Source organism: Channa argus, chromosome 17 (assembly GCF_033026475.1).
Source record: "Channa argus isolate prfri chromosome 17, Channa argus male v1.0, whole genome shotgun sequence".
In the NCBI taxonomy this organism is placed as follows: Eukaryota; Metazoa; Chordata; class Actinopteri; order Anabantiformes; family Channidae; genus Channa; species Channa argus.
Genome location: NC_090213.1, coordinates 12891610 through 12905509, shown reverse-complemented (window position 1 = coordinate 12905509; position 13900 = coordinate 12891610). Strand labels below are relative to the sequence as shown.

Genomic DNA, 13900 nt, shown 5'->3' with positions numbered 1-13900 from the left:
TATTTAGATAACTTATTTCACTATACCCATTCATAAAACTGCTTCATATCCCGTGAAGGCGCAGGTTGCTGCAGAGACAACAGTCTAACAAGAGAAACCTCTCCGGCAGCAAACTGATGGTAAAAGTAAACATCCAAAGCAATAAACCACAAACCACACACACTCAGTCAGGACAGTAGAACACGAGGCAGCTGCTGCGACACTGTACACTGATATAGTGATATGTACTGCTTGCTACTTAACACAGCTTATACATATACAAACTATATTGGTTTATAAAGAAGACATCTCTTTGCTGTTATCTGGGTTTTTTTTTCTTGGTTTAACTCACCTCACAGCAAAATACTGTCATCAGACAGTGTGAACCTTTCAAAAGCACACACGAGTCACACTAGATGATTATGAAACCAATGGCGTCTTTAACAATGTCACGGAGGACCAAGGTCAGCATGGCCACTCTCAGCAGTCTGCAGAAAAATGTGATATACTGTGCAGAGGTGGGAGACGTACACAAACTTAATACTTGAGTAAAAAATCAAGTACTGGCCTTAAAAAATTCTCCACTACACGTACCACTTCTTTCACTTCGTTTACTCAAGTAAAAGCAAAGCAGATTATCTACATTTTTCATAAGTACTCCAGTGATAAAACAAAATATACTGATTCTGATAATTGTAGTATCAAATATACAATAATTATTTAAAAACAGGGGTCAAAGATCAATTCTAAGATAGAGCTAATTTTAAAATCTTTATGAGCTGGTTAACATATGATGGTAAGTCAGCATTAAAAAGTTCAGACTTTAAAAAAATAATCAAACCACTAAGTGGTTTGAATGTTGTGGCTGATCATTCTTCTAGTTCTAGCCTAACCCAGAAACACTGCTTTATACACACCCACGTATTCACATTGGTCTGGCTTTTTTTGTGAGGAAGAGGAATGAGATATGTTGTTGTTGTTAGTACACATGCAGTGCAGCAATGAAAAAATAAAATCTAGCCCTAATTTCGGACAGTGTACACTGTCAAATTCCTGTGTTTGTAATTGAGCAAGAGCAAACCCCTTATTGCACAGACATTAAATATTTGCTGCTTTCATTGCTTCATAGTTCCATCACCAGTCAACAACATCCTCCTGAGAGTCACAGTACATGGTGTCAGACCTACACATCGCATGTGTTAAACGGCAGGATTGTGATTGGCCAGAAAGATCACCTCACTGCATCAGGCTGACTCGGCTTCTTCAAAGGCTGACGTAGTTCCACTATTTCCTGCCGTCATAGAGGTGTAGCTGCTAGATACAGCTTCCTGTAGGGCGCTTTAAACAGAGACAAACAGACACTTTCACATGAGAAACATAAAGCATATCCATTAAATTGTATTCAAAACCCTGCTTCATTACGTGACAGTTTAAGTGAGACCCAAGTAAAACACGCCACGGGGAGCGTCTGCTTTTGCATTTGAACGGAATAAATTAGCTGTCCGCAACCTTGTAAGCAAGCGACTGCATTTTTGCTGCCACTGTGGCAGCTGAGATGCTGCTTTTGGCAACTCAACGTCTCGGCGCTGATTGGTCAGGCGGCAGTTCGCTGCTCATGACGTCAGCGCCTATAAGTGAGAGAAAGCGAAAGACACAGGCAATCTGAGGGAGACATAAGAGTCGATCTGACTTAAATACCCCGATTCTGCCACTGTAATTTGATGGCAGCAACTCGGGGCTATATCACAAACTCAGACAACACCTCAAGAGGAGAATACGTCCATATAATGTCTGGTTGTGCTGCCGTCCACCGCTGAAGGCTGTCTGATACGTTATAAGGTAGGACTTGACTGCACCCCCCTGTGATGATATGTTTGATGACTGGACTTGCCGTCCACCAACATTATCCATCGGTAATGTTGGTGGACAGGATATTATCAGTCAGCTATTAACATACACAGTTTTGATTATTGTTGAATATAATGCAGTTATTATTGTTAAGGGAACTGTAGCTTATTAATATGTATTGTCATGTGAGTTTTTTTTATTAAAAAAAGAACTCATTACTTACATCTTACATCTTCTAAGACTTTATTTCCTGAAATGGTAAACTGGAGTGTAGATTATATTTTTGTGGCATATGGTTTATGTCAGTCTCTGTCCATACTTGCAACCCCATTATCTGCTGAGTGGTCCATGCAGATTTCCAGTCTGCAGGGAAACTGCAGCCTGTAAAGCTATTAAACTAATGAGCATATCACCACTAAACACAAGTATTTGGCTTTTATAAAAATAGGATTTCTTAAGGTCTCCCTGAATTTTCACCAAAGATTGGTTGTGGTTTCATCCAGTACAACTATTTTTTTTTAAACTAAGCAGTGTTGTCAGTGTTTTGTTTATCTTTTTATCTATTTTTGGATAGAACTGCTCTGCAGCACGTAGTGGCATTTCACACTAAAGGCGTTCTGCTTTCAAAATCAGATGGACTTGCTTGCACTTTTAAACCCAATGTCTCTTTAAAAAAGGGCAATTAATAATTTAACACAGGGAAGGTGATCTGTAAGACGCATTTCAAGAACCAGACATGGTTATGGCTTCTTAGGACTTCGTGATCTTTTTCATGGGGCTTCTTCTGTCAGTCACATACTAAAAGTGGCATATATAGGTAAAGCTCCAGCCATGTCTTCTTAGCAAATCATCTTTGAGGGGAGCACTGCCCACTGAATTAAGGGCAGACCCTCTTCTCCTCTCCCTGTTATTAGGCAACACCAAACCTAATTTTATATTTAAATCTATACAAATGAGATTTGTCATGTTTGGTCATTTTTGTTTGCATCAGAACAGAAGTACACTTTAAACTTTGAAATACAATAAATTCTAGATTTCAATCAGTATTATAACATTATGCGAAGCAGCAATGAGTAATGTAAATTGGTTGAGCAAGACACAGATAAAAAGATCATTGTCTTTCTCAGTTGTTTTGGTTTTGTTTATTTGTTTGTTAATTTTAACTTTGCTTGGTAATAAACTCTAATAGATTTATGAGGCATTTCTGAATTACTACTCTCAAAAACGGACCTGTCTGTTCAGGACTGCGTGGGTGTGATCTGATTTGTGACTAAATGATTCAGATTCATTTAACAACAGATTCAGATGTTGTTAAATGCTGAGTAACACTCCCAAGTGCATGACATCACTTTTTTCTGTCTTAGTCACCTTCTGAATAAAAACAGACAAGATAACAGTTACAGAAATCGTTAATGTGATTGTTGAAATGTTTGTATTGTATTATAATAATAAGCTGATTGAGAGAACAAATAATGTTTGTTTTTAAGGGTGTAGAGTAATCCAATCGAACAAACTTCATTCTGAGCCAAGTACTTGCATAGCAGTATCCTTTACTACCAAAAGACATTGGCATTGTTCTCATGTCTCTGAGAGCTTTACCTAATTATTCTACTGTAGTTGGGTTTAGCTCAGTGAATAAACAGCAGAGAGGGTTTGCTACAACCTTCACAAGATGAATGCAGACTGATCTTGTTCTGTCTTATGACCTCTTGTGTCTGACATTGCTGAATGGAAAGAAGCGGGATAGGATTTCCGGGCTCATCTAGATAGGGGGAAGAAGGCAAAGTACACTATGTATTTCAACATACAAGAATACGAAACAGGAACCTGGTCCCGTCTCCCCACCCTTACTAGTCAAATTATTTTTAGAGTATTAGATTAACTCCGTCCCATTCCTGTGAAGAAGTTATAGACGTTGTTTAAATGGCAGACTGAAGAATGGCACAGCAGATGTCGGTTCATACTTAACACCTCCTGCAATGTAGGTGTTTCAAATGTTGCTGTTGCTTATTGGTCACAACTCAGAGATTCTTTAGACCGTGTGGTTTGGCTAAAGTGTATATTTTTAATCCTAAATCATTTTTACTGTCCTGTGTTTTCCCACTCTTTCACCTTTGCCTCCTCCAGACCCGTCAGACCATGAACTACGTGGGCCAGTTGGCAGGCCAGGTGTTTGTCCAGGTCAAGGAGCTGTACAGAGGCCTGAACCCTGCCACCCTTTCTGGCTGCATTGACGTCATTGTAGTGAGACAGCCCGATGGCTCCCTGCAGTGTTCACCTTTCCATGTACGTTTTGGAAAGATGGGTGTCCTCCGGTCCAGAGAAAAAGTGGTAAGCAGATGTCAAACAGGACAGGTCAATTGCCTTTGTAGTAAAGCAAAGTTTCACATTGAAGGAGTTGCAACTATCCCAATATATTTCCTAAGGTTAAGTATTTTCCATCCACTATTCACTTTTTCCCCAATTCAGGTAGACATGGAGATCAACGGAGAACCAGTGGCTCTGCATATGAAGCTAGGGGACAATGGAGAAGCCTTCTTTGTGCAAGAAACAGAGAATGATCAGGTATGCATGGCCATAATTTTAGGTGAGCGGTGAGTGGCCTTGTGATTATTGTATAAGTGAAATACTATGTCTGTTAAATAGCACACATTGATTTTTATAAAACCAAGATTCAAATGAAAACATGCATCAGTCTCCGCTCCTTTGATGTGTTGAAACCCAGACACACGCACGTTACAACCATAAAGCATTATCCAAACTCCCTTCCTCCTCACACCCAGTCATAGTAGTTTGAACAAGGTCACGTTGTGTACAGAATTGGCACAGCAGCCAGGAATTTCTTCCTTTACTTTCAGGCTGCACAGCATTCTTCTGTTCATCAGTGAGTGAGAGTCCTGAATGCAGCATTTACTAACCCAGGGCTTCTGGTCTATGGCCATATGATTAAAATAAACATAATCCAGCACTGGAGATTTCTGCGAAATAAATGTGCACCATCAAAAGTAGACTTTGTGTATTTGTGGCTTAACTACAAGAAACATAATGTTAATTGGTGATACGTTAAATAGATTAAGTCAGAAAGAAAAACTTGATTGTTTCTTATGGCTCTATTAATAAATCTATCGAATAAAACAGAGAATATTGTAAATTGTAGAAAAGAATAATAACAAAATATATGTTGAATGACATGTAAAACAGTAAAGTACAGACAGTGATAGGAAATCTAACGCCAGACTGAGTTTGAGTTTACTGGGAGTCTGAAAACCTCTGTTCTTTAATTAAAACTCAGTTTAGAAATTGTGTAAAACTGTGAAAAAAGCAGCGTCCTTACTTAGTGGAAATCTGTTTCTTAATGTGTTTCATAAAATTAAAGAACCAAGTCATGTGTAATGCCCGAATAAATGTCTCTGTGCTATGCTATGCATATGAAGATGTGTGCAGTTGAAAGTCGAAAACAAGTAGTCAACTACTGAGACTGGGGGACTGGCTCCAAGAAGGGAAGTGGGAGAATTATTCTCTGCAGAGTGGTGTCAAATTCCCAAGCTTGGAAGAGAAAGGAGGGGAGGAGTTGTGTCTTTCAACTGTTTTTTTTCTTGGCACATGGAAGCAAAACGTGAGGAGCATTGTCAGACCACAAATCATATGGTTATGTCTCAGTTTTTCCTTCCTCTTTCTCTCTGTTTTACCATGTGTGCACACACACCGTACTGTGCCTGCACCGACAACAACAGACCCTCTTGGAAAGGCTTTTCTTTTCCTAGAAGGAAGGATTTGAAACATGCATTCTTTCACAGAGCTGAGAAACAGAGTCTGTTTTGGGCTGGCTATTATCCTCTGCTTAGCCTCTCCTCAGGCTAAGCATCTCAGACTAAAATAAGTTTAGTGGGAGTTTTCCCATAATAAAAATAATAATAAAAACTAATTGCTACATTAAATAAACGTAAATAAGAGGCTGCTCTACTTAATTTTGCAGCACCAAAAGTGCAGCTCTTTTTTTTTGGACAGGTTTTGCAGTGTTTCGCACCACGTTTCCAAAAACCTCATTTGCCCTCATTCTTTCACTTTTGTCTCTTGACAAAACAGGAAGTGGTTCCCCCATACCTGGCCACCTCTCCCATTTTGACGGATGCACCATCTTTGATGAGCTCCTCCATGATGGGGAAAACCTCTGGACCACCAATACAAACCCTGGGCTCCACGGGGAGCAATGGAGAGATCGGCAGTGGGATGATGAAGAAGAGAAGGAAGAGGAGGAGGAAAGCTCGGGCAGACAGCTTGAGGAGGGAGGAAAGCGGAGACTACTCTGAAAATGAAGACATGTTCACCATAGACATCAGCTCAGATGAAGGGACAGAAATCGAGAGCAACAGGTGAGCATTAATACAAAGAGAGCAGATGAAAAAACGAGGGATGGAAAAAAAAGAAAGCAAGTTGAAAAGGCTGTGTGGAAACACTGCAGAAATAATGCACGTGACGTGTTAGCAAAGAGGAAAAGCAATACACCCAGTGAGATAAACAGAGTAACATTTGATTCTATTCATCATTCTGCACGAATAAACAGACCAGCATGTGCAGCAAAGAGGCCTCCAGCTGGTGTGCTGCCATGTACACACTGATAGGACTCTCAAGCCTACATGGAAAAAATTACACCAAGCTTGTGGGTTTTACTGTATGTGAACAAAGACACTATGTGAAAAGAGGAAATATGATGCGTGACTGCGTGTTTTTTTTTCTTAACAAGTACATTTTTATTTATATTTAAACAGTCGAACAGTTTTTGCATAACTTTAAAGTTTGCGACTTTATTGCATTTGCTTAGCAGTAAAATAACATAAATAAAATAAGCAATGTTTGCACTGACAGGAGACCAGAGTGAGTGCCATGAATGCAACTAGTTCAGACATGATCTCTTTGTGAAAGTTGTTTTGGAAAGTAGGTGAAAGGTAAAATGTCCATTACACACCATCCATTACAAAATGAAAAATGTTTCAGGTCTCCATCTCGGGATGTGTTAAGAGAAGGGGCCACTGGTTCCTACAAACAGTCTGGCATATACACTCGTTCAGATGGAGAATGGAGTCCTATCCAGAGGTGCCCACTCCACACAAATAAGACCTACTTACATCTAAATGCTAAAACGCAGAAAATAAACATTTATGAATCAAATAATCTCTTTCTCCCTCAGCCCTGGGAGTTCTCGTCCCACCTCTCCCAAAAGTGACTCTGAACTAATGACCAAGCCGTCAGAAACCGACAACCACAATCCAGCCATGCATTGGGCGTGGGGAGAGCTGCCACAGGCTGCCAAAGTAAGCAAAATATCTTCTGAACACACATAAACTACATTTATGCAATCATGTCCTGTTAATATTACTGTTTTTCTGTGTTTTTGTATTTAAGTTCCATTATCATCCTTTCCCTGTTTCTCTAGCCATCCTTCCTCCAAGTGAAATCTGACCCTCCACCAGTTTGCCCCCTATCTATACCATTATCTAAATCCACACACTTTCGTGTGATTGCTCATAACACATCTTCAGAACAGTGTGCACCCTGCTCTGAAATATCGGCACTCAGACTGATGATGTTGGAGGAGACAGGCAACACAGAGGAAACGGCAGTCACTGTTGGGCTGGAGTCCGAATCCACACGGATGGATTCTCAGGAAGCCACTTCAGAGACGCACATAACAAATGCAGAAAGTGTGGCAGCTCGTATGATTGAGGATATGGAGGAGACAAGCCCACGTTCACTGGGAAAGCAAGACTCTCCATCCAAGAGAAAAGGTAATAACACTTCATCCAGTCATTGTTTATTGTAACTTGCTAAGGGTTAGAGCTGTAGTTGGACCTTGTGCAATAATTTGGTTTGTGGTATTAAAGTCACTGACAAAAATACATTGGGCAGGTCTTTCTAAATACCGTATATTGAATGTTACTCTTAATAACCCAAACTCAGGGTTATAGTTTTAAGAATAAATTTCATTGGTGTCCCACAAACCAAGTTATATTCAACGCATTTCCTGGGGTGAGCTGCTGGTTGACCAGAAAAAAATGGTGTTTTAGGATGAACGAATAAGTCATTTTAAAGTCATGCTATTGAATTGAAATAATGATAATACCGGTATAAAGTGGCAGAAATTTTGATAATCCACATTTATCTACTGTGTGATTATGGCCACCATATTAAATAAAAACTAATTTCATTATCCCTGGTACAAAGTAAGAATCAGAAACTAAACAGAAAACCACCCTGTAGCAGACAAGAGGAGCCGCCATCTTGGTTCTGATGGAATTTACCTAGACGACATTACAGACCTTGAACCTGAAGTGGCAGCCCTCTATTTCCCTAAGAGGTACATGGACACAGAGTTATACCAGTTTGATATGCAGAAATATACTGTAGCTAATGGGTCGATTCTTATAAACATTCCTTTTCCTTTGTGGTAAATAGTGGTGCAGCAGTGAGGAGCATGTCAGACCCAGGTCTGCACAGTACCAGTCTTTCCCCACAGTCGGTCAGCTCTGGAGGTGACAGTGGAGTGGACAGCTACTGCGACCCCATGTCTGACCTGCCGTCTCTTGCCATGTCTCTGTGTGGAGGACTCACTGATAACAGGGAAATCACTAGAGGTCAGCCTCTCATGTTCCCACAAATCAGCTGCAAGATACTGGTGTTACCAGCTGTAGAAATGGGAGACTGGATGTTAAATTTGTGTTTGTGCATGTCCCCCCTGCAGAACAGTTCCACGAAAAGATCATCTCCTACCAGCAGTTTGCTGAGAACCCCTCCATAATCGATGACCCCAACTTAGTCATAAAAATAGGCTCCAAGTAAGTCAGTGCTGCTTGCTTGTGTTTGTTTTTCTGATGAAGAGGTTTTGTATATATGTGGCTGACAAAATCTCTTTTTGCTGCTCGATGGGAAAATATATATTTTGTTGTCTCCTTTAGGTACTATAATTGGAGCACTGCAGCTCCACTTATGCTGGCTATGCAAGCTTTCCAGAAACCTCTGCCAAAGGTTAGAAACGGATAGGCTCACACAGCACAGATACTAATGACTCAGAGTGTAGGTTGGTTGTGTTACGTGGATACCATTTCCCCCTTTTGACTGAAACTGGTACTGCATCCTGTATGTTTTTATCTCTCCCCGCAGTGTGTGTACGACCTACAAGCCCGTGTTGTAGACTAATCTTAAACGTTCTTTTTTGCTGTTTGGGCACTCAAGTTAAACCTTGTCTTCCCCTCTGTTCTCCCTCCCTCTTATTCTATCACTGCTTCCTTCTCCATGTCTTCATTCATTAGTATTCTTGCCTCTGTTATATCCACACAGCCTTAGATTTCCTTCTTTGTTGCCTGACTGATGTGCTGGGCTACAGCTCAGTATGTCAAGAAGACCACTCATGTTTTATATTCATTATTTAAAAAAACATTTTATTCTTTCTCTACCTCCCTCATTCTTCCCCCACCGGCAAACACACCTCCCCCATACATGCTTTCCTTCAAACCACTGCTTTACTTCTTTTAGCCTCAGACACATTGTTGTTTCTGTCTTACTGTTTGTTGATTTATGGTCTGGTTTGGCTTCAGTTTTTTATTGTGTTGTGCTGTGGTTATTTGGGTTGTGTGTGCTCGACTCCAGGCTGCGGTAGAGAGCATCATGAAGGAGAAGATGCCCAAGAAAGGAGGAAGGTGGTGGTTCTCCTGGAGAGGCAGAAACAGCACATCCAAATCGGTAATTTTTGCTTTTTAGTTGACTTTTTTTTTAAATCGGATAGCTAATGTATCACTGGGGGGTGAGTTAACTGTTTCTTCTCTTGTAGGATTCACTCTCTGAGTGCAGTGCCTGTGGCTCTGCTGAGCAGGCTGGAGAAATCACAAGCAGGTAAGATACCTAAAAACATTGCTTTGCAATTTATGGCCAATCACAATCCTATAAAATTCAATCTCTAATGTGACGTTGGTCTTAGTGCAAATAGGCATAAAGAAGAGTCATCATCAAGTGATGAAGAACACAGAGCAGCTAACCAGAACTGTCCTGCCATCCAATCAGAGCTCACATCAGGCGGCGTGTCTTATAAGAAAACTCTCCGACTCACATCAGAGCAGCTGGTGAGGAATTTAGCTTAAATACACTGCAAAGTTTTTACTTTACTTTTTTAAAGAGCTCTTACCTTTATATTTTACTACTATATTTTAACCCCCCCTCCCACACACACAGCTGTCTCTCCAGCTGCAGGATGGTCCTAACGATGTGGTGTTCAGTGTGACCACTCAGTACCAGGGAACCTGTCGCTGTCAGGGAACCATCTACCTGTGGAACTGGGATGACAAGATCATCATCTCTGACATCGATGGAACCATCACCAGGTGAGTGAAACATATGCTTATACATGTGATTATGCAGTGCACCTACTGTAAGTGATCTAAAAAATGCTTTAATGGGTTGGAAAATTCACAGAACATGTTTTTTTTTTTTTATCTCTGTACTGATTAGGGGGCAGTTTTGCATTTCCCTCTGAGAAATGGCAGTGAACAGATGGTCAAATTGTTTCAGTTCCTATAACTTTCAGCCCCTTGAACTTTCTGGCATCTGTCTAGAAATTTTGAATCTGCCTTCAGTTTTTTTGAGCAGTGCTTTTTAGAGGAAACCTGTCCTAATATGTCTTACATGTATTTGCCTTCAGGTCAGACACATTGGGTCATATTCTGCCCACTCTGGGGAAAGACTGGACCCACCAGGGCATTGCCCAACTCTACCACAAAGTCAGCCAGTAAGTTCTACCTTATTACTACTCTGTGATTGGCTTTAAACATAACAAAGCACAAATTGCTTTACATATTTGACACCAGAAAAAAAAAAGATTTACAAATATACTTTATAGTTTTCTAATGTAAGTGTTTATTTGATAAAAAAGTATGAAGAGTAATGTTATTTCTGTCCTGTGTTCAGTATTGTATCATTTTACTTTCTCTTTCTCCCTGGCTCTATCAGAAATGGTTACAAGTTCCTGTACTGTTCTGCTCGAGCTATCGGCATGGCTGACATGACCAGAGGCTACCTCAACTGGGTCAATGAGAGAGGCACCATGCTTCCTATGGGCCCCGTCCTTCTTAGCCCGAGCAGCCTCTTCTCTGCTCTGCACAGGTCTTTCATGCACACATACATGCACAATAAGAAATCTTTCAATTAAGCTTTTACTGCTCACTGTGATGCACACTGTTGTGCTGTGGTGATTATTGATGGCTGTTATATCTCTGTGCTCTGTGCTCTGTGTGTGTGTTTCTGTGTGTGTGTGTGTGTGTGTGTGTGTGTGTGTGTGTGTGTGCATGTATGCGTGTGCGTGCATATGTGTGTTTGCTGGCAGGGAGGTAATTGAAAAGAAACCAGAGAAGTTCAAGGTGGAGTGTCTCACTGATATCAAGAACCTATTCTCCCCGAACAAACAACCTTTCTACGCAGCGTTTGGCAACAGACCAACGGTACACACACACACACACACACACACACACACACACACACACATATTTATATATAATTTTTTTTTATTCTTTGCATGTATTACACCAGGTTATTTAAAGTTACTACACAGTGTAGTGTAGAATTTGGTCTTTGGATTGAATATTATGTAGATTCTTTCATTAATATACGTGTAATTTATGGAAAGTTTAACTTAGATGTTCATGAAATAAAATTCAACTTTTTTTTTGTAGGATGTATATTCCTATAAAGAAGTAGGAGTCCCACTGAACAGGATTTTTACAGTTAACCCCAAAGGCGAGCTGGTGCAGGAGCATGCCAAGACCAACATCTCGTCGTAAGTCCAGTTTGCATCATCTGTACTGAGTGACATGTTGTAAAGACTTTTATCTTACTCATTGTTGTATCCTCGTCTCCTCCCTTCAGTTACGTTCGTCTAGGTGAGGTGGTGGACCATGTGTTCCCCCTGAAGGTGCGAGCCTCCTCTTCAGACTTTCCCTGCTCAGACACATACAGCCATTTTACATACTGGAGGGAGCAGCTCCCCGCGGTGGATCATCAGGAGACTACACCTTCACAGATTCCCAGCCCGGGTACCTGACTACCTACTGAGCAGCTTGTGTAGCACTGATCGACTGATTGATGGCGTGCATGAGACGTAGCAATCATTTTGACATTGATGGTTACGTGTATGTGATATGACACTGTAGGATTTGGTAAAGATGGAGCACTTTGTAGGGCACAGCACGGTTTAGGTTAACGTGGTGCTGTGAATACCAGACAAAGTGGATGTAAGTGCAATTTTGTCAAAAGATGGCATCTGTGATCATCTGAGTACATGTATGTATAAGAAAATACCGTTATTTATTCAGGCAGCTTAGTGCATTTATTTTTTTCTGAAGTGAGTGTTGACAATATTTCAGTAAGAAGACTTTCTGTTTATGCATGCAGCTACATACTGTGTATAACAGACGGTATATCTGACGTTTATAAATGCTTTGTACTTCAGAAGCAAGTTACGTAAATTTGTGCCAAATGTAGAGTTTATTTTCTTACTCTGATCATTTTTTTTCAGTCAAACAGTTACAGATCCCAAATTAGCATGGAAAAGCTAGGAACTACACACAGGCTAGTTTTAAAGTATAAAACTGTAGGTATTACTTTACTTGAAAGAAGTCAGTGAAGTCAGTATTAATTATACCATAGTGTATTTTGTATTAAAGTGCACAATGAATGGGTCTGTGTAGCTTTATTAGCTAATATAAAATATGTTACCTAGTTTAAAATAATGATGCATAGTTGAGACACAGCATCCCTCACACACACACACACACACACACACACACACACACACACACACACACACACACACACACACACACACACACACACACACACACACACACACCAATGCCTTTTCATCCTCATAACCTTTTGTTTTCTTTAAAAACCAACAGTATCTGTATGCATGAGATGAATGTCCGATGAATATCATTTTATTTTTCTAACCAAATTCCTGGTGTGTATGTGTTATTATCGGATTGTCTTTTCTGTGATGGCCTTGATGAAACGTATTTAATTTATTCATACACTTCAACTGCACACAGCACACCGATTATGTGACTGATGATTTGTTCCACTTTCTTAAGTCTATTTTTGCCTACCTTCCTAAAAAGCAATTGAATGATATAAATATAAAGCCTACCTGTTGGTTGGTTACTTTACTGTACTATTATTGTCATTCCTTGTGTAATATCACTCAAAGCTAAACTCTAAATAGCCTTATCAGACCAAAACAGGACAGTAGGCTACATGAGGAAATGAATGGCTCACCTTTATCAAAGTTACACAGATAATGTGAGCTGCTGTCAGGGTGACCTGCGTAAATGATTAGTAGATTTTAATAAAACCACCATAACAGTGTAACAATACAATAATTGCCTAATGTAAATTGATTTTATATGTGTATATAATGTTATAATAAGATTTCTTTCCATGAAAGAGCTAAAAAAAAAAATCAAAGTTTTTTTAAACATTGCCTTAACTGTAATTATTTGCTCATTCAACCTCTCGCTTCATTCACCGGTTCAATGTTAATTCAATAAAAGAAGTATTTTGGTACAGCAGGAAGTGTGTGTTCATGAACTGACAGCTGCTCGTCCTCTGCAAATCACATTAACGAGATTAGATGATGTTTTAGTCGAGATAAAGCCTTCATACACTTGAGAATTTTCCCCTTCTATAAATTCATACTGTGAAAACGAAATTAGCCCGTAAAATGTCAATTTGTTATTCGTTTCAAAGGTTTCATTAAATTCCAGTGAAAAACCTCTGTGTGGCATCAATAGTCAGTGTGAACGAATCAGATCCTTCACCGAGACCAGCAGCATCTTCAGTAGACAGATGGAGCAGTTTGGTTGAGACTGTGAGCAGAGAGGAGTGATGCTGGCACGGTGCAGTTACCTGATCAGGCGAATTCTTTCCAGCTGCTGTGAGCAATTAGTGCGATAATTGGCGGATCATTTGGTTAATTTCATACAGAGATTGTAAAATAAATTTGACTACACTTAGTCATGTACGAATATATGTA

General features: G+C 40.0%; 1 protein-coding gene across 5 annotated transcripts; it reads left to right on the top strand.

Annotated features, from left to right (window-relative positions):
• Positions 1 to 1619: 1619 nt before the first annotated feature.
• lpin1b (lipin 1b) lies at positions 1620 to 12721 on the top strand. Of its 5 annotated transcripts, none has more exons than XM_067481040.1 (20): positions 1620 to 1818; positions 3955 to 4158; positions 4297 to 4392; positions 5914 to 6200; positions 6823 to 6921; positions 7016 to 7139; positions 7262 to 7613; positions 8089 to 8182; positions 8281 to 8459; positions 8567 to 8660; positions 8781 to 8850; positions 9472 to 9564; positions 9653 to 9714; positions 9809 to 9941; positions 10051 to 10199; positions 10517 to 10603; positions 10825 to 10977; positions 11198 to 11312; positions 11544 to 11647; positions 11737 to 12721. In XM_067481040.1, the coding sequence occupies exons 2-20, from the start codon at positions 3967 to 3969 to the stop codon at positions 11909 to 11911; spliced, it is 2658 nt and encodes an 885-aa protein (XP_067337141.1). In that variant the 5' UTR covers positions 1620 to 1818; positions 3955 to 3966; the 3' UTR covers positions 11912 to 12721. The 5 variants fall into 5 exon arrangements, with proteins under 5 accessions (XP_067337141.1, XP_067337138.1, XP_067337139.1 ...); XM_067481037.1 differs by having other exon boundaries at positions 9800 to 9941; XM_067481038.1 differs by having other exon boundaries at positions 8086 to 8182.
• Positions 12722 to 13900: the final 1179 nt, after the last annotated feature.